Below are 20,285 nucleotides of genomic sequence, written 5' to 3' on the forward strand. Positions count from 1 at the left end.
CTAGCGCCATTCGACGGCCAACACCGCGGTTCCTGGTGTGTCTGCTGTGCCGTGCGTGTGATCATTGCTTGTACAGCCCTCTCGCAGTGTCCGGAGCAAGTATGGTGGGTCTGACACACCGGTGTCAATGTGTTCTTTTTTCCATTTCCAGGAGTGTATTTTTTGTGTTATTACGAAATTATGTGTTATATATTTTTTGTGTTATTATGAAATTATGTGTCATATATGAAATTATTCGTGTAGTGTTTTCGTTTTGTCATTGTCCTACCCATGAGAGGTAACGCTGATTAAGACATAAGTTTTGTAACGAAAGAAAAATTGTAATGTGTCGGCTTCTAAAGTTTTCATCAAAGCAGAAAATAAATCTGTTAAATGAGAGACAGCATTTCAGTTAAGAAATATTCCCCCAGTCACCTGACACATGAAATGGGTAGGATGTATCTTACTCAGTTCGATTTTCTAAAGTTAATGAAAGACAGAAATAATCTGCAATGTGAATTTAGATAGGCTACCAGCTGCTATAGTGACGGCTTTAAGTTCAACCACCCCAGAACGTGTTATCTTAGAGAAACTCGCACCAGTTTCCGTTGCGCGCATTTCAAAAATAATTAATTTGTTTATCAAATTAATCAAATAAGGGTCAAAATATAGATACCATTTCTTATGGGCCTGGTATATTAGCAGCCAGGACGCAAAATCGAGAAAAATTCTCTCAGGTAACGCGAGGAGATGGTCACACAGGTTCAATATAAATTAAAAATATATAAAGAACCAGCATACAGCCAACCAGCAGTCATATAGCACACTGTTGCAACAGTAAATCTTATGTGAACTGAAGACCTCTAACCTCCACATTACGGTCGGAGGAAGGCAATGGCAAATTACCTCCTCTAGGGCCTTGCCTAGTACGGTGGTGCGGGTCTCCCGCATCGTCCCCTACGCTCCTCGGAGTATGGGACCTCATTATCACCATCATCATCATCATCAACAGGGTGTACAAATTTTTTTTTGCCGGCAGCATATGTGACTGAATAACTAGCACAGTACAATAGTTACACAAAGTGTACTGACGCAGGGCAATAAACGAACAGCACACCCAACATTCCACCAGCTGCCCACCCCTGCTGTACAGACTTCGAATCTGGGGAACACCATCACCTGGCTGGCGGGACACCGCAACCTTCTGTGAAGTACTTCCCCACTTCCCCGCCTGGTGCCACGCCGAAGCAGGGCCACATGTGGTGTCAGCACGCCGAAAAAGGTCTACCACTGTTCAGTACCTGAGGAGTTATCGCAGTCTGAACAATCTCCCCGCCATAGGATAGCAACGGTAGAGGCCGAGCGAGGTGGCTCAGTCTTTAACACAGTGATCTGGCCTCTGGGAGGAGGCGTTTCAAATCCGGTCCGGCAATTCAGATTTAGGTTTTCTGTGTGTGGTGTGCATACTGTAAGACCTTCCGTACACACACCATCAGATTATTTGACTTGTCGCTCTAACGAAGTAGGCGAATGTCAGCAATATGTCTAATGGTCTTATTGTGTCGTGTTTATCTTCTGCTGTTAGGTCAGACGATAGAAATGCCACTTGCACGCTTAGAGTAGCAGATTGACGGTGACCAACTTTAAACAGAACTTGATTAGTTTTCACACACATTTATTAAAATAATAAAAAGCATAGACATTAGGTAACTTGATTCTGGATGCTGTTTACAATTGACAATATGAAGTTCCTTTGGTCTTGGTACGTTAATCTTATTCTCACATGTCCCTCATACTTGACAAAAGTGTCTATACATTTATCTTCATGTCTAAGTACGGGAATATGATAATCTCATTAGGCGCAGGCTGAAACTTGACTATAGACTGGTACAGACTAATGCAGACTGGTACAGACTGGTGCAGACAAATGTAGACTGACTAATCGGAGGTCTGTACACTCGTTATAATACCTCGTGCGTTCAGGTATCACTGCGTGAGTGCGATCCACGAGGAGAAAAGGTTCTACGTTAGCAGCAATCTCATTGGCTGCGTTACATATTAATATGTGGATCGCCAGAAGCAGAATTTGGGCCGTCTCTAAGGCAGCGCCATCTCGTAGTGTGGAGACAGATGAGGGCTGCGCCTGCGCTGTTCTGCTTAGCAGGGCGCGCTCTAGTGGGAAAGTTGTGTACGCGCTGACTACACGGAACTATGTACACTACACTGTGATTTTCCTACTTTGCTCCAGAAAAATGCTAGGATTGTTCCTTTGAAAAACGGGCACATCCGATTTCCTTCCCCATCCTTCTGTAATACGATTTTGTGCTCCGACTCTACGACCGCACTGTCAAAGTGGCATTAAACACTAATCTTCCTTCTTTAAGGAATAGTAGACGAAACGCACTTTATTTAAAAAACAAGACAGACTAAAAAAGTGCACATACAATCCTCTTTATGCCCATGCATAACCTACCAGAAAGTCGGCTGTGGCCCGACTGACAACGCCACTCACTATACGCCCCTTCTATCACTCTTATCTTATTCATATGACCACTATGACAGGTATGTCAGGCGTAAAATCATCACGCAGCCTGCTTCAAATGCACATTCCCCAACATTACCTAGCAGACTTTCACAAGAACTATGTTGTCACTCATCCATGGATGTTTGCACTGCTGTGCAGGTGAGAAACAAATCCAGGGATTGCCCATTCGTGTATCCAAACAACTGTCGGACTCAACTGTAAAAACAGACAAACGCTCGCAAATCCCGCATTACTCATGTAGGTGTAGATGTGATCATGACGCCACTTACAGTTATGACTCGTAATTTTAGTATACATACTGTCACTACGATACAACCGCTTTACGCTACTGCTTGGTTCATGTTTTCTTCCGTGCCTTAGGATCCTTACTGCTCTAATGATAAAACGCATAATAGTATTTTGTAATACCAGAACCAAATTATTTTTCACCTGCATGATACGTTTCGGGAAATGATTTTAATTTTCAGGTACTTTACTGTCGAGAGGACTTTGCTAGCAGAAGTGATAACAACGTGCCATTTTCTGGAAGTAACCTAAGATTAGAATTCTGTAATCAAATAAAACATCAGGATTTCGAATATTGCTTATTTTCTAATACTCCCTTGCTGTGTGTTTCTGCTGGTAGAACTTGTCTGCGTTATAGCATTCTCCGCTTCTATGACGTGGAGGGCATGGATAGTCGCTGTCTGACTGGGAGCACGCTGGCAGAATTCTTTCTCTAGCCACTTTCCCGACGGTCACCAGTGGACACTGAGACGGATAAACACATTTATTTTTTAATTCGTTTTTAATAAAGTTCATTTATTTACCATTTCCTTTCCAATGTACTAGACACTGCACTTTCTACCTGCCGAGTGGCGCGTGAGCACTGGGACAATTGTACTCACCGTAGGTCTCCTCGCGTTTTTAAGTAATGGTACATTTCCTGTATCATACCTCTTATATTTGTTGAAATATGTCTAACACGTGATGACGTAATTTGTTGAAATAATACACTGCAGTAGTAGTTAAACATTTAAAACAATGTATTTTCGATTACAGGATAACAATGATTAAACTATATGAAGTAAATTTGCCATTAACTTCTAAATGGTTTGCGCTAGAACGTTCAAACTGCACGGTTGGCCACGGGGGCATGATGAGAATTAGTATGCGCTGTATGGTTTGGTTTAGCGACGAAGCCCACTTTCACTTGCACAGGTACGTCAATAAGCAAAATTGGCGCATTTGGAGCACTGAGAATCTGCATTTCGCGATCGAGAACTCTCTTTGCTCTCAGCAGGTGACTGTGTGGTGTCCAACGTCCAGTTTGGAATAATTGGTGCGATATTCCTTGACGACACGGTGACTGCCGAACTGTACGTGAAGGTTTTGGAAGATGATTTCATCCCCATTATCCAAAGTACCCCGATTTCGACAAAATATGGTTCATGTAAGACGGAGCTTGACCCTATCGAAGCAGAAGAGTTTTTAATGTCCTGGAGGAGCACTTTAGGGACCGAATTCTGGTTCTGGGGTACCCACAGGTCACTGGCATGGGCCTCGATTGGCCGCCATATTCTCCGGATTTTAACAAATACGACTCCTTTCTGTGGGGCTACATTAAAGACAAGGTGTGCAGCAATAACCCCAAAACCATTGCTGAACTGAAGACAGCGATTCAGGAGATCATCGACAGCATCGATGTTCCGACACTTCAACGGGTCATCCAGAATTTCGCTATTCGTCTGAGTCACATCATCGTCAATGGTGGCAGGCATATCGAACATTTCATAACCTAAATCCGAATATCAGCAGTGACGATTACATGTGTGATTGTGCCACCATGTGCCCTTTGATTGTGGCACCATACACAATCATTAACCTGGCTCCAGGGAGGTAGGGTGCCCTTCCCTATTCCTCCACTGGGGTAATTCCTGCCTGCCGCGTCCACGTCGCGGGGGTGGGCATCCTACACTTCAGTAGGCCGCAGTGCTAGGATGGCTGAGTTCAGGCAGGGACCCAATCCCGTGGGGTATAACACGGAACCCATGCCCAGGGTTACGGGTGAAGACCTTAATGGCAGCGACGGCGGAGAAGGAAGACTTCGGAACGGCGTAGCTGGCAGATGAGGCAACCCTCCTTTCTGGGGATTAAATGAGAAGGGAACCACTGCCTTGTGGTGGAGGAGAAACTCCAAAGGCTAAGGGAGACAACCCCAACAGAAAATCCTTCCTTGCGTTAGGCCTAGCAAGCCAGTAGGAAAGTCTTCATATATTGCTTTCAAAACACAGACGAGCCTCGGAACGAACCACTCAGGATTTGACCCCACTGCTTCTTCAAGTACTGGTGCAAATGATGGGAGACCTGATGATATTCATCAGTACAAGAAGATGAAACCAACTGTACTAAAAAATAACCTAAATATTGGCATCCTTAATATATTAACCCTCAATGGAAAAATGGAAGAAATGACAGATGTACTAACAGAGAGGAAGTTAGATATATTGGGATTAAGCGAAACAAAGTGGAAGGGAAAAGGTGAGAAGAATTTGAGAGGAGGAGGAAAACTGTACTGGAGTGGGAATAACAGTTATGGAAGAAATGGTGTGGCAGTGATGGTGAATAAGAATGTACAAAGCTGCATTGAAAATTTGAGATATATATCAGACAGGATCATAATCTTAAACCTGAAACCTGAGATTCCAAAAAGAAACACTAAAAGTAATCCAGATTTATGCACCTCAAGTGGGATGTAGCGAAGAAGAGAAGATGGACTTTGAAAATGTGTTAGAAAACCATATAGAGAGTGCTAATATAGTGATGGGAGATTTTAATGCACAGATAGGCAAAGACAGAAAGGGATCTGAGCAAGTATTGGGATGTTTTGGATATGGAGGCAGAAATGAAGAAGGGGAAAGACTCCTGGATTTGTGCCAGAGGAATGGAATGAAAATAGCAAACAGCTGGTTTATGAAGAGAGAAAGTCATGTTATCACCAGATACAGTTGGGATGGAAGAACGAAGAGTGTAACTGATTATATTCTAGTAGATAGGGAATGAGGAGAGAAAGTAACAAATGTGAAGGTAATTCCAAGTGTGAGTGCAGATGGAGACCATAGATTACAGGTGGGACATTGGAAAATGAATCAGTGTGTGAAAAATAGAAAACAGAAGAAAGTGATGAGGATACTGGATTGGAAATTGAAGGAGAGTGAATGTGCTGAGAAGTACAGGGAATTAATAACACAAAAATTTCCAAAAGAAGTTTTCTGCGATGTAGAAAAAGAATGGAGTTTATGCAAAGACACTTTAGTCGAAGCAGCACAAAAAGTATGTGGCAGAACATCTGGAAAGGAAAAAATAAGACAGATAAGTTGGTGGGATGATACCACAATCCAAGCAGTTAGAAGAAAAAATGGAGCATGGAGAAAATGGTGGAAAAACTAAAAATGATGAAGACCATAAAAGATACATAGAGGAAAAGAAGAAGTGCAAAGAAATAGTGGAAACAGCAAAGAAAAAGGTATGGGAAGAGTTTACAAAAAAACTTGAAGAAGATGTGAAGAGCAATAAGAAAATGTTCTATAAAATGATGAAAAATAAAAGGAAGGCTTCTGAAGTACCAGTAAAGATGGAAACAGAGGACGGTACCATTATTGAAGGTCCAGGGAATATAAAAGATCTCTGGAAAGAACATTTTAAGAAGCTGTTAAACGCTGAGGAGCAGGTACATGAGGAAACAACAAATAATGAAGAAATTGAGAGAAGTTGGGAAGCAGAATTAGGACAAATTACACGGGAAAAAATGGAGAAAGCTGTGAAGAAGATGAATGGGGGAAAAGCCCCAGGACCTGATGAAGTATCAGTGAACATGATAAGAGCAGCAGGCCCAGTGGGAATGCAGTGGCTGTATAGAGTACTATTAAGCGTGTGGAGAAATAGTAAAATACCTGACGATTGGAGAACAGGAGACATTGTTCCCATCTTCAAGAAAGACAATAAAAGATTTTGTAAAAACTACAGAGGAATAACCCTCATGAGTCATACAGTCAAGATTTTTGAAAGAATTTTACTAAATCGAATAAGTGAAAAGATAGAAAAGGAGCTGAGTGAAGAACAGCATGGGTTTAGGAAAGAAAGGAGCACGATCGACCTGATATTTTCTATCCTTCAACTGATGGAAAAAAGTTGGGAGTATAACAAAAGGGTGATAATGGTTTTTATAGACATAGAAAAGGCATATGACTCAGTTGACAGGGAAAGACTCTGGGAAGAACTGAAGAAGATAGATATAGAAGATGGATACATTAATGTTATAAAGACAATGTACAGAGGCCACAATTGTAGAATAAGAACACCATTGTGGAACTCTGATTACTTCGAAATAAGACAAGGACTTAAGCAAGGAAGTATTCTATCTCCCGCGCTTTTTAATGTTGTGATGGAGGGAATGAATAGGGCAGTTAAAGATATAGTAAAAGAAAAAGACGAAAAGATGATTTTTGCAGATGATATGGTAATATGGGGTGATAAAGAGGTAGATGTGCAGTTACAGCTTGATGCGTGGAAGGAAATAATGAAAAGGTATGGATTAAAAATAAATAAAGATAAGAGTGAAGTAATGGTATTTGAAAGGGAGAAAGGAATCAACGGAAATATTACCTGGAATGGAGAACCCCTCAAAGTGGTAGAAAGTTTCACTTATTTAGGGAGTGAAATATCTAGGGATGGAAGAATAACTAAGGAAATTAATAGAAGGTTACAGAAGGGAGGCAATTTCTACCAAACAATAAAACATCTGATTTGGAACAATGAAGTTTCAGAAAGAGCAAAACTCCTTATGTATAAGAATTATTACATCCCTATTGTCACCTATGGTGGAGAAACATGGACAATGACAGAAAGGGACTGGAGCAAACTGCAAGCAGGGGAAATGAAATTTCTCAGAGCAGTTAAGGGAAAAACAAGAATGGACAGAGTAAGGAATGTAGAGAGTAGAAAGGACCTCAAACAAAAAAGTATGAGAGAAGAAATTGAAAGAAAGAGATTAAGATGGTATGGGCATGTTAAGAGGATGCATGGGTAGAGACACCCTAAAATCATGGAAGAACTAAAGATGGATGGGAAAAGACCTAGAGGGCGCCCAAGAACACGGTGGAAAATGGGAGTGAGAATATCTGTTGAAAGGAGAGGTGTGACCTGGCAGCAAGTGGAGGAAGAAAAGTGGTGGGAGGACCGAGCCAAATGGAGAGGACTCGTCAGCAGCCAGACCCGGCAGTAGCTGGAGCGGGATTCGGATATAGATAGATATAGATAGACGATTACATGTTGAATAATGTGTGTGCACACCGTAGTTTGTAAGTAATTTACTTTTTTTTCATATCGTTCGATAATTGTCAACCTGTACCTTACAATGGAAGCGTGAGTATTTGGAAGTAATCTGTAACATAGCAAATAGCTATAGGACGAGGGATTGCTTGCAGTAAATGTCCTGGCGTCTTTAAATTATAGAAATTATAGTTATTCAGTTACATACTGTATTGTTAAAGTGTATTACTTTCTCATTTACGCCACCATTTTCTGATTCCTCTCACTACGGTGTACAGAGCACAAATGACGAGGTTCTAGAAATAAAAAGAAAAGGGGAGTTGTTTCCCACCAATTAATGCGTTCCTATTGGTCTGGAGAGAGAGAGAGAGAGAGAGAGAAGGCGTTTGTCGCCTTTTTTAACTGAGGCAGTTGCCCTCAGAGGGGTGATATTTTCTACCCGGCCTCTGCTTACCGCTGCCGAAGAGATTATAGTGTGTGTGAGAGGAGCCTTGCGTATTACGAACAGCGGCGTCTTTCTGGCCGCATTCAACTTTTTGGTAGGTCATCCATGGTCACGAAGAGGATTACACGTACGCTTCTGCCGTAGACCTCTATAACAACAGTTTTTAATGGCGAGAATGAAGGCCGAAGCTGATTTACAGTTCTCCAGCGACACGATCAAAGAAATCTTTAATTATGCTATGCTTCGTATAAAAAATACATGATACCAATCTCCCACTAGTGTAAAACATATCCCAACCCTTCCACATGGACACAGCGAAAACCCACCTCCTTTCTTATCTACACCTATTTTGATTAGGAACTTGAACGGCATCCGAAATACAACAGACGATCCCAGTACATATATTGGGGGACTGTACCACAGCATACACATACCACCTTACGGTTGTGGTGGAGAGTACATTAAGACTCAACATGTTCCATTTGCGTGGAAGGAATAGATGTTAGTAGACATCCGTTTTGTATTTTAAATAGGGTGCTTGCAGTAAATATCATGGTGTCATTATTTTATAGAGTTCAGTCACACAGTCACTAAGTACGATAACTTCGCTGCCGATGTTCCTTCCTCTCACTCTGATACACAGAGCACAAATAACGAAACTCAGAGAGAAAAGGAGGGGATGGGTTTTCCGCATTTTTAACACACGCGGTTGGGTAGATCGTTATCTGTCGTCGTATTGGTACAGTGGATTGGTGGCTTCCATTTTCCAGCCTTCGCTATTGTCCAAGGTACATGCTGGTCACATGCCGTCGTAAGGGGGTTCCCAGTTGTCTTACTTTATATTGAGATGAGAAGAAGAAAGGGCACTTTGCCCAGTATTCAAACTGACACCCTGCTTCTGCGTGCACAAGACTGAAGGAGCTTTGGGAGCATTATGGGCAGGGCTCTCCAACCATCTCGGGACTTTGACTATCTACCGTGCCGGTCGGGCAGAGTTTGGCACGGTATCCCTCATCAGGATAGCTAACAACTCTGTCAATCAATGTCAAGCCGAATAACTGCTTGCATAAGGGGCAGAATTGGACCTAAGCGTTATTGTCTTGCTCAATTTCTGAAGCTCTTTCTCTCTAAGAAATCGTAGGATTCAGAGTATTGTAAGTTGGAAAAATGCTTTAGTAATAGCTATATTCATTTTGTCACAGATCATATTCAGGAATGAAAAATGGAAATTACTAACTGTGTAGCTACTGAATCCAGATTTCCATCTATTGCGAATCGAAAAATCGTTTCAGGCAAAAACAGTATCTCGGCCGCAGAACCGAATTTTCCATTGAAAAACTGGTGTTGGCAGTGGAAAAGTGAGTGTTTATTGTAAGAACTCCTTCTAGCTGAAAACTGATAGTATTATTAAATAGCATATATCTGATACAGACATGTTTACGTGTGATATTTCAGTACGATGTGTACCTTTAGAAATATTTTTATGAATCGAGTGTACCTCTCTGCATATATGCGAAGCTTCTGACTTTTCCAAGACAGTTCCAGATGTCAAAGCAAGATGTCCTGTAAGAAATAGGACTATAATCTGTGATTAATAATGCATTTATCTATGGTTAACGAACGATTCTTATTCACTGTGTTAGTGAAGCAACATTCGTTTCGGATTCATTTCTGCACCTTGTTAACGGTGTTCGCGAGCACTTGCAAAGTTTCAACAAAGAAACTTTTGATAAAAGTGGCACAGATTGACGAGTCATGTCATTTTCAAATTGACTTCATTAACACAGAAACCTCAGCTATTATGCACACTGTATGAACTACATGTAAGGGATTCTCGACAGATTTATCAGCGGACATTCGTTGCAGCTCAGGGGCAGAAACGCTAGAGCAATGTTTTTATGATCGGTCTGATACCAGGTAGATACTTTTCATGAGTATTATTATGACATCGAGAATGAATCTCTCAATCAGCAGAGGAGTGTGCGCTGGTTTGAAACTTGCTACTAGATTAAAACTGTGAGCTGGTTGGGGACCAATCCCAGATCCAATAGTAATGTGCCCCCCCCCCCCCCCCCTATGACAAGTTTCGAATTCGAGTTCCAATGCAGCTATCAGCGCCCTATCGCCAATCATACAGGAAGACAATCGGTTCGGTTTCAAGAAGGGGAAAGATACCAAAGAAGCAATTGCTCTTAATAATAGAAGACAGATGTTTAAAAAATTGTATTATAGTAGCATATGTTCACCTAGAAAATTACTTCGTCAGTATAATGAGGAACAAGATGTGTGCAATGAGAAGATTGGGTTAAGGCATAGATATACAAATTATCTACACTATCTGATAAAAAATATCAGGACACTTAATACACTAATTTGGGTTACGTCCACCCATTGCTTTTATGATGACTTGAACACTACGGGGGACACATTTAAAGAGACTTTTGAATGTCTGTCTTCCTCATGAGCCGAAAACAGAGAAGATCGTGATGCTGGACGCTGGGGTCTAGAGCGAAGTCGATTTTCTGACTCATCCCAAAGCTGTTCCATTGGGTTCAGATCTACACTCTAGGCAGGCCAGACCATATCAGGAATGTTACTGCCCCTAGACCACGGTCTACAGTTGCTGCGTAAGATGTAATGCATTGTCATGCTGCTAGAAACAGTCATGGTTTCCAAACTGTCCCTCTACTGTGCGCAGTACACAATACTGTAAAATGTGTTCTTATCCTCCCGCATTTACTGTTTTCTTAAGGGCAATAAGGAGACCACGGTCCAACCACGAAAGAAACTTCCTTAGCGTAACATACTTCACTGTTGGCAGTACACTTGGTGGTATGTAAAGTTCTCGACATTCGTCAAACCCAAGCCCACATAGGGTATAGCGTGATTGATCACTCCACATCCCCTTTTCCAGTCATTCAGAACAGAAGTGTGTGGCTTATGATGAACTGCTGTACAATTTACCCAATTCTTTCTAACTTTTTATCCACAATTACTGAACTAGCTGGACGCTTGGCACCACTTTGGAACTCATGAGTGAGTCCTCCAGTTGGTTCCACAGGCTTTTTTACAACCATTCTCTGCAATGGTCGATGGTCGCTGTTTGTCAGTACACAAGGCCTGCCTGGTATTGATTTAGCTGTGGATGTTCCTTCACGTTTTTCTTCTCAGTTATATGAACAGTCGATTTGGACAACTCTAGAAGGGTTAAAATGTTCCTGATGCATTTGTTATTCACGAAACATCCAATGACTAGTCGACGTTTGGAGTCACTGAGCTCTCCCAACCGGCCAATTCTGCTGTTACCGCTTCTCTACTGGCACCCCAATGCTCCTTGTCTCCTTTTATACTGGCAGGGCCACCTCGTCTCACATCTAGAAGTCACTTCCGGATACTTCTGATCAGATAATGTACAAGATCCACAGAACACAGAGAGAATATCAGAAAGACAAGTTTGTGTAAAGAAGGATGCTAGACAATGATTGTAGCGTGCTAGTACGCAAACGAAGCAATGGAGGCAGTGTATGAAACTTCGTGGAGAGGAATAAAACTGCAAGAGGAACATAAACTACCTGACAAAAAAGTGAAGCATACAGAAGGTCAATGTGTGTAGAGTTCTTACAAGGCCTGGTTCGAGAATAAGAGGCATGGGGGGAGCAGCTTCAGTAGTTGAGTGATCGCAGTCGATGGTACAGAGATGCTTCGTACTCGTGTGAGACAGCGTTAACAGCAACTGACAAAGTTTGAAAATGGCCTCATTGTGATTCTCCATTTGGCTGGCTTTTTCGATCTTGCGATACCCAGATTTTTTGAGGCATTTGTAAGCAGCACTGGTCCTTTGGTGGACTGGATGGGGAGCGTGAGGGCAGGCACAGTCGTCGTCAAAGTCCCTATCGGTCATGTGTGAACACCACAAAGGAAGATAGCCGTATTGAGCACATCGTAGCCCCTTCGCATCTGCACCTGCCATCCGAGAGCGTTCTGTGTCATTTCGCGCCACTGTTCGAAGACTGGCACATCCAGACTAGTGAATTACCGTCACATGCATAGGCTGCCGTTAACACCACAACACAAACGACTGCGTTTCGAATGGCGCGGTGGTCGGGAAGTATGGGCTATTGATGAATGAGGCCGCATTGCATACATCGATGAATCGCAGTTATTTACTACCCAGATGACCATCGTCGGCGGATATGGCGGCGGCCAGGGAGAGAGGTCCCACTCCTCCAATGTTCTGGAGAGAGCCATCGCTGTTATTCCTGGCGGTATGCTGTGGGGATCCATGAGGTAAGACTTCAGGTGATGGCTGGTAGAGATTGGGGCAACTCTGACGGCACAATGGCACACCCTATGTCCTCATGTGTAACCTCTCATGTAACAGTAAGTGCCGTTCTTCGACAGGACAATACTTGTCCACACATGGCACGTGTCTCTATGAATTGTGTGAGCGATGTTGTGATCATCAAGATCCCTAGATCTATTCCCGATAGAACATGTGGGACCAGCTCGGGCATCAACTCTGTCCCAGTACCAGTATCCAGGATATCGAAGACAAGTTACAACAGGTGCCAACTAGCTCCTCAGGAGAGGATACGACGGCTTTGCGGCACCTTCCCCATCCAGTCAGTGCACGCATCCAGGCCAAAAGGGAGTGCAACGTCATACTGGTAAGTGGACTCATAAAGCCAAGTCCTTCGTAAATTTGAATCGATGTTGTAATAATGGAAATAACACCACATAGTGTCACTTCCTTTCCTCTTCCCCTTCTGGTGCTTCACGTTTTCTGTCAATCAGTGTATACTAATACTGATTTTCATATCCCACATAGGCATTTGGCCATATGGAAGGAAGCCCCGTTGAAAGCAATGAACGGCATACTCAGCAGAAAATATGACTAAAGAACAAGCAAAGCAAATACGAAGAGTGGTTGTAAGGAGAAATAGGACATTCTCACAATCAAACCTGCGAACGACACAAGGTTGCAAGATGTGAAAGAATTCTCCTAATCAGGAAGTAAAACTACACAGAATGACCGAAACAAGAAAGGTATTAGAAGTAAATTAGTACATGCGAAGAAACCTTTTTTAAATAAATGAACTCTACTGCTATCATATATTGATTTTATTGATTGGCGACTGCATGGAGTGCTGTGTGCACAACGACCATATATGTTAAATTAAAAGGAAAGTCAGCGTGCCGGCCGAAGTGGCCGTGCGGTTAAAGGCGCTGCAGTCTGGAACCGCAAGACCGCTACGGTCGCAGGTTCGAATCCTGCCTAGGGCATGGATGTTTGTGATGTCCTTAGGTTAGTTAGGTTTAACTAGTTCTAAGTTCTAGGGGACTAATGACCTCAGCAGTTGAGTCCCATAGTGCTCAGAGCCATTTTGAAAGTCAGCGTTGGCCGCAATATTGATGCCATAAAACATCAATATTACGGCCAACGCTGACTTTCCTTTTAATTTAATATATTGATTAATAGGACACTGGGGAAGAAGATCCTGGAAGTACATTCGGAGCACAGCATCGTATGAGACTGAAACTTGGAACAGCGGAAATCACGAGAAGAAGTAAGGGGAAAGATTTGATATGTGGTGAAAACGAAGAATGTTCAAAGTTAAGTAGACAGCCAACGTACAAAATGTAGAAGTACTGAAAAGAACAGACGAGATAATAAGTCAATTGGTAACCCTTACCAAAAGAAGGGACTGGTTGTGGGGGCTTCTGCTATGGCTTCTGGGAATAGTTACCTTAGCACTGTAAGGAATAGCAGCGGGGATATCAGTATAGGAAAAGGAAGACTAGACAGTGCTGATGTATAAGATATGTAGATGTGGAAACATTAGCACAAAACAGGAAAAAAATGGAGAGCGAAACGAAACTAGTCGAAATATTGATAGCTTAAAGAAATATCAGGAACTGTATGCTTCTCATGTGCTTAAGTAAATTTGTTTCAATCATCACATGTACTACTGATGAAATATGGAGCAAGTTGAGTGGTACGTACACCAAACCACAATAAAATGAAATAAAAGCAAATTTTATCACAAAAATAGATTGGCGATGACGTTTAGCGCTGTGCAAACAAGGTGTCATTGATCTCTGGGGAGTGAGGAATTTCCACATAGAGATTACCTCCAGTGCATGAGACGCTTATCAAATAGGTATGTGTTTAGCTTTCGCATGCCTCTCTAATGGCATCACCGTTTCTTAGTTTATCTTTCTTTGCTGTTTCCGGAAATGAATTTGGTATACATGTTGTGATGGGCTTGGGCTGGTTTTTCAGGTTTCGACTTGCACGACTGATGTTGACGGTGGCTCAAAAACAAGAACCGTATTGGCCCCCGCTCTTTTTAACGTCTATACAAATTATCAGCCACTGTCATAGCACACCTGTAGTTTCCTTTATGTGAATGATATGGCACTGACAACTCAGGCTAACTCTTTGAAGAAGACGGATGCTTTGATGATATTGAGTGTCTACTGCCCAAACCCACTTAAAACTCAACTGTGTGCTTTCATCTTGAACACAGACAGACAAATAGTAAGTGCAGCGTCTCAGGGTAAGTAAACAACTGGCTGCTGCACCAGATCCAAAGAGTGTCACTCTTCCATAACACAAGTTTGAAAGTGGAAGTCAGAAATAATATCCCCAGTCACAAACTCTAATAACAACAACATTATAAATCTACGTCTCTAAGGCATGTGTCTTGTAGGTAAAACTACGCCAAAGAAGTCGACAGGCAACAAATGAAGCGTGCATCCTTATCACTGGATGTCATAGCCGACACCACTTGCGCAAGTACATCATATGGCAGGTACTGCTCCAACAGACATGCATCGTGAGGCAGCTACCAGTGGGGAGAGACAAAACCCGGTCAAAGACCAGCCATCCATTCCATGATTATGAATTAACCGTCCAGAGATTGAACTCAGGGAAAAATCTCCATGAAAACTAGAAACGACCCAATCCAAAGCAATAATAGAAATATGGAAAGCTGGAAACGATCCACTTCGGCCCAGCCATCTGGAAATCTCCTTCCTGATTACCAAGAGAAATGGATTCGATGGAGTTCTCCCATTCGCCTTTACTCTGGAATTGGAAGGTCGAGTCATAGCCTCCAAAAAGGGGGAATTCCAGTCGTCTCTATCAACTGCGACCGCAGAGAATGGCAAACCACAGAAAACTTGCTTTGCTGCCAGCACCAAGGAAGACCTACTTCAGGCAGCCCCAAATCTTCTTGAAGTTGCCTGCTTTTGGACATCCAGCGTGTTATCTTCCACTTACATCAAGCCAGACTTATTTCCTTCAAGTTACTTGTTTTATATATTTACTACTTTCCTTCTGTGCTTATTTGTACTCATGCTTCTGACGCGAATAAAGAAACCGCTGACTATAAGAAAACAATGGTATCATCGTCGATACAAGACATCATGTACAATTATTGAACTACACTTCTCGATGCACCAATTTTAAACTATCGCAGATCTTTGGGATGCCCCAGAACATCGTTTAGAAGTCAAAAGGGGATAAATAAAGTTGATTTCCCGATAGGTAGATCTTTATACGTTTCTAACATTATCTATTGATACCGACAGTAACATATTAAATATATTTATGGTAAACTATAGCATAATGGCAATTAAAGACATAGAGCTTACAAAGCTGTCCGCGATCACGTTTGGCACTTTATTCATAAATTCACAATAACCTGTTTCGACTTACTGTCACTATCAGATCTTTAGGAGTACATGAGGAAGTGATCTTGAAATGGAGGGTGTTTTAGTTCTTGCCTATTGCACTAGTCAGTGCTGCTTCATCACTTAAATACCGTAAATCCCTCGCTCATTTGCTTGTTTGTCCAAATTATGTGATATTGATAACTGTATAAAAATAATCCTAATGATTCGATAGTGACAGTAAACTGAAACTCGTCATTGTCAACTGTGCCGTAGTGTGCGATCAAGATCGACGTTTAAGAATATAGAGCACAACAGAAATAAAACAAGATGTTACAAGCCATCAAATACATGGATGGCATCTTTGAAAGAACAACAGAGAGTGCCCAGTAATTTTTGACCAACGTAAGTGAAAAGAGACCACTGACTTCAACGGAGTCCATTTCCAGCATTATTTGTAGAGAGCAGCTCTCCCATTCATTTATAATGTGATGCAAAAATTTGTAAACTCCACTCACGGGTTATGTCTTACGTCTGTTCCGACTGGCCGGATTGCAGCCGACAAAGCAGTACGAGCAGCGAAGGTGTGTGTGAAGAGTAGTGAGACTGTCAGCACTGCAAGCAATCTGGTAATTTTGCTTTGGTCCACTTGTGTAGACCGTTGTGTTCATCCCTTACAGATGCTCAGTCCAAATTTCAGCTCCGTACAGCCATCATGTGATTTTTGAGAGTTACGTCTTTGTTGGGTGTTACGAAAATGGAACAGCGGAATTTAGAGCAAGGTTATGCAATCACGGTTTGTGTTAAACTTGGGGAATCCGCGTGAGTGACAGATCTATGAGGAACATTTCTCATCTAGAGTACTAGTTTTTCGCTGGCACAAATCGTTTTTGGAAGGCCAAGAAGAAGTTGGTTAACGTCGCTCAGAGAGACCTTCATCTTCAAAAACCGACGAAAACGTCGAACGTATGTGTGCTCTGGTGAGATCAGGCAAACTGTCAACCAAGTGTTAAAGATGTCCCTGAAAGTCTCAGGGGAATGGTGACTCTAGTGAGACCGGACATTGCAGATGAGTGGATATCGCATCATGACAACGCCTCGTGTCACACGGCCACTTCCATCACAGAATTTTTGACCCTAGAAGACATTCCAGTTGTTGTACAGCCTCCACTATTCACCTGATCTGAGCCCTTATGACTTCTTTCTTTTCCATGAATTGAAAAAGTCTTAAATGACCTCATTTTGGGGCTCTGGATAGCACTAAAAAAGAATGTGACCGACTTATTGAGGGTACTATCAATTGAGGCCTTTCAGCTCAGCTACCAAGACAGGGAACATCAACTCCGCCGGTGTCTAGCAGCCGAAGGGTACTATTTTCAAGGGGACAATATTGTTGTTTGAAAAAAAAAAGACTTTGGTAAATAAAAAATCAGTCTCATTACTTTTGTCACTGACCTTGTATGATCGTGAAACATGTGATCAGCATGTCGCTAATACCTCCAGCCGTTATTGCCGGTAGATGAATTCTGATGGCGTTGCTTATTTCTTCAAGCAGCTCCTCATTCGGCCTCACAAGGGCATAGTAGACCGTGTACCAGATCTGCCTACCTCACAAAAAAAAAAAAATGTAAGGAGGTACCGCGAACCGAACCCGGGTCCTTCCATGCCGATTGCAGTGACACTAATCGTTCATCTACTTAGACGTTCTTTGATTATGTATTAGATGATTTTTGGCATTCCAGTGAACTGCTACGAGTGTCATTCCATATGTCGTGGTAACTATAATATATCGTTCGTACATTCTAATTTCAGTAAACGCATTCGAAAGCCCGTAGCAGGTAATATCGAAATCAACCGACAGACTGCGACCGCATGCGAGGGTGGCTCGGTGCCAACTCCAGAGATAGTCAATGCGAGGTTGGCTGTGCCACAAGGTGGATGTAAGCAGAGTGGAATAGCAATTATAAGTGACAATTGCCTTTCTGGCCGGCAGAACTGCTACTCAGCGTTATGCGGAACTACAAACAGCGGTGGGTGACGGCGAAAGCTTCCGGCACTGCTGGATAATGCAATCTCCATAATAACGCTACAGCCCACACGACTGACGTCATCAAGAATTGTGTGCAGCGGCAGGGGTGGACAATCCTCCCCCACCCAGCCTCCTCACCACACCCCAATCCATGCGACTTCGATCTGATTCCACAACTGAAGAAACCCACGTGGGAGGCGCTTTGCAAACAGGGCGAATATCCTCACGGCATTCCGACGACAGATGGCGCATATTCTTGGCAGTGCCGGTGGCATTCAAAGCCTTCCCCATCGCTGGCAGTGCTGTCTGGATCCACTGGGAGACTTCTCTGAAGGACATTTTCTTCCATTTGTGCTCATGCACAATAAATTTACACAGAGTTCCAATGCCTTTGTTCCGTTTCACCCTTTGCCTCGACCTCCTGTACTAGAACCTTAGTTGGCATTCAGATACACACTGCCTTACCGGTTCAAAGCATATAGTGACATTTCTATGTTCTCGCATTATCGTAAGATACACCATAGTTGCCATGACTTATGGAATGAACCCTGTACATGAACTGTCATTACTTCATTGCAACCATAATTTTATGAGGAGTAATGTCGTATGATTCTACAAACATCAAAAATATTCACATGCAGACTTATCGAAATTGTAAGCCTTATTTCATTAGGTCTCCATTTAATATTCTGGGTCGCTTCGCCTGGAAACGAGAATATTGTCATACTCTCTAACTTAATGACAGTGTTGATTCTCGCATCATAATGGCGAACGAGTTCAGAGAAGCGGGCAACCGTTACCTGTACTTCAAAACCAAAACAAAACGTTTGGATCCCCGTCAAGTGGAGTAACTTCTGAGGCTTCGACAGCTATAACACTGAAACTGTGAGAGTTGATTGCATAGAGCTCTGTTGATCTCTTTCGTCCCATCAGTAAAGCAACAGCGCACCTACATAAGCAACTGGGTCACTTCCATCACTGTACATAAGTATTTACATTATACTCGGGCGACGACAGCACGGCGACAGTCGCGAAGGTGAAGAGTAGACACACGCCAACAGCGTACTGGCCCATGATTGGATCCCGCTAGTCCGGCACTTATCAACAACGTAATGCACCGCACCACCTGGAAACGCCTCCTACCTCTAGTAGCATTTATATGACTGGCGGGGGACTTCCGCCGCTGATAGTTTCGCTCATTAACGAATTTTTCAGCCGCGAAGCTGCGTGTGCTATCGCGGCTTCCAACCTCCCGGGCAGTCCTCCAACAATTAACAGCTGACCTAACAACACAGGAAATGGAGACCGCTTTTTGTTCTTGTTTCCTGCACCGCTCCATGTTGCTCCATCGCTTAAATACCGGAAAGCCTTATCACAGCGAACTGTTTACCACGTACTTAGAGCGTCCGAGGACATAGGGATTTGCGGACTTTCAGATGCAATACAATGTATACCCTACAACTTTCACTTTTGTCACGCTTACAGTGTATCAAGTATTATTGTAGGACAGTTACCACTTTCACACGGCATGACGGATCTACTCTCGCAAACCAAAACTTTGCGAGCAGACCTCCACCCTGGGAAGAATGCACCTAGGTCATGCGGACAGCTCTGGACTCGGTATAGTGTGATGTGTTGTCTGCTAAGCACACCGGACAAATTATGAGTCACCTCCCACGAGACGTCACACAATGAAACACCACCTCTAGCGCTGGTAATGGTCTCAGTTCGACGCGAAAGAGAGCCCACAAGTTTCTATAGGTATGCCAGATCCGACTGAAGCTACTCATTGGCGCATCGATCCTGTAGGGCGTTGATGTTAATTTATCACATTTGCCTGCAATTCCAAATAGTTCCAGTCAGCCATTTCATAGGAGGTAGGTCTATAGTCGAATACCGAAATGTTTCTTGCACAGCCTTTTATTTAATAGTACGAAAACTATTCGGGAAGTGAGGTCGATCGCGAAATGGAAACCTCTGTGAAAATCAAAAAGGTTTTATTTACAACTGTTAGCTACATCTTCCACCTACTTCTCTATATGGTCACCGCTTCGACTTAGACAGTTCTCTCCAGTACCATCGTCGTATAAGATAACTGGCTGTGGTTTCCTCCAATTCCCTGCTATGGCCTGCAGCTCGTTGTCTGTGCCACAATGTTGTCTTCATAGCCAGCGGTTCATGTGAGCAGAAATGAAGATCAGAGGGAGCCACGTCCAGGCTGTATGGTGGGCGAGCAAAGACTTCCCACCGAAAACACTGTAGGAGCGTGTCTGTTGCTCCTGGATTGTCCTGCCAACAAT

At 42.8% G+C, this 20,285-nt stretch overlaps 1 protein-coding gene across 1 annotated transcript in view; it reads right to left on the reverse strand.

The window, feature by feature from the left end:
- The window catches only part of LOC126484031 (uncharacterized), a 200,576-nt gene extending 181,470 nt beyond the window's left edge, over positions 1-19,106 (reverse strand). Inside the window, exon 1 of the mRNA XM_050107362.1 lies at positions 18,982-19,106. Coding sequence (XP_049963319.1) covers positions 18,982-19,059 — 78 coding nt within the window. The 5' untranslated portion in view covers positions 19,060-19,106. The remainder of the gene's footprint in view (positions 1-18,981) is intronic.
- Between the last annotated feature and the right edge of the window lie 1,179 nt (positions 19,107-20,285).

This window comes from Schistocerca serialis, chromosome 6 (genome assembly GCF_023864345.2).
Source record: "Schistocerca serialis cubense isolate TAMUIC-IGC-003099 chromosome 6, iqSchSeri2.2, whole genome shotgun sequence".
NCBI lineage: Eukaryota > Metazoa > Arthropoda > Insecta > Orthoptera > Acrididae > Schistocerca > Schistocerca serialis.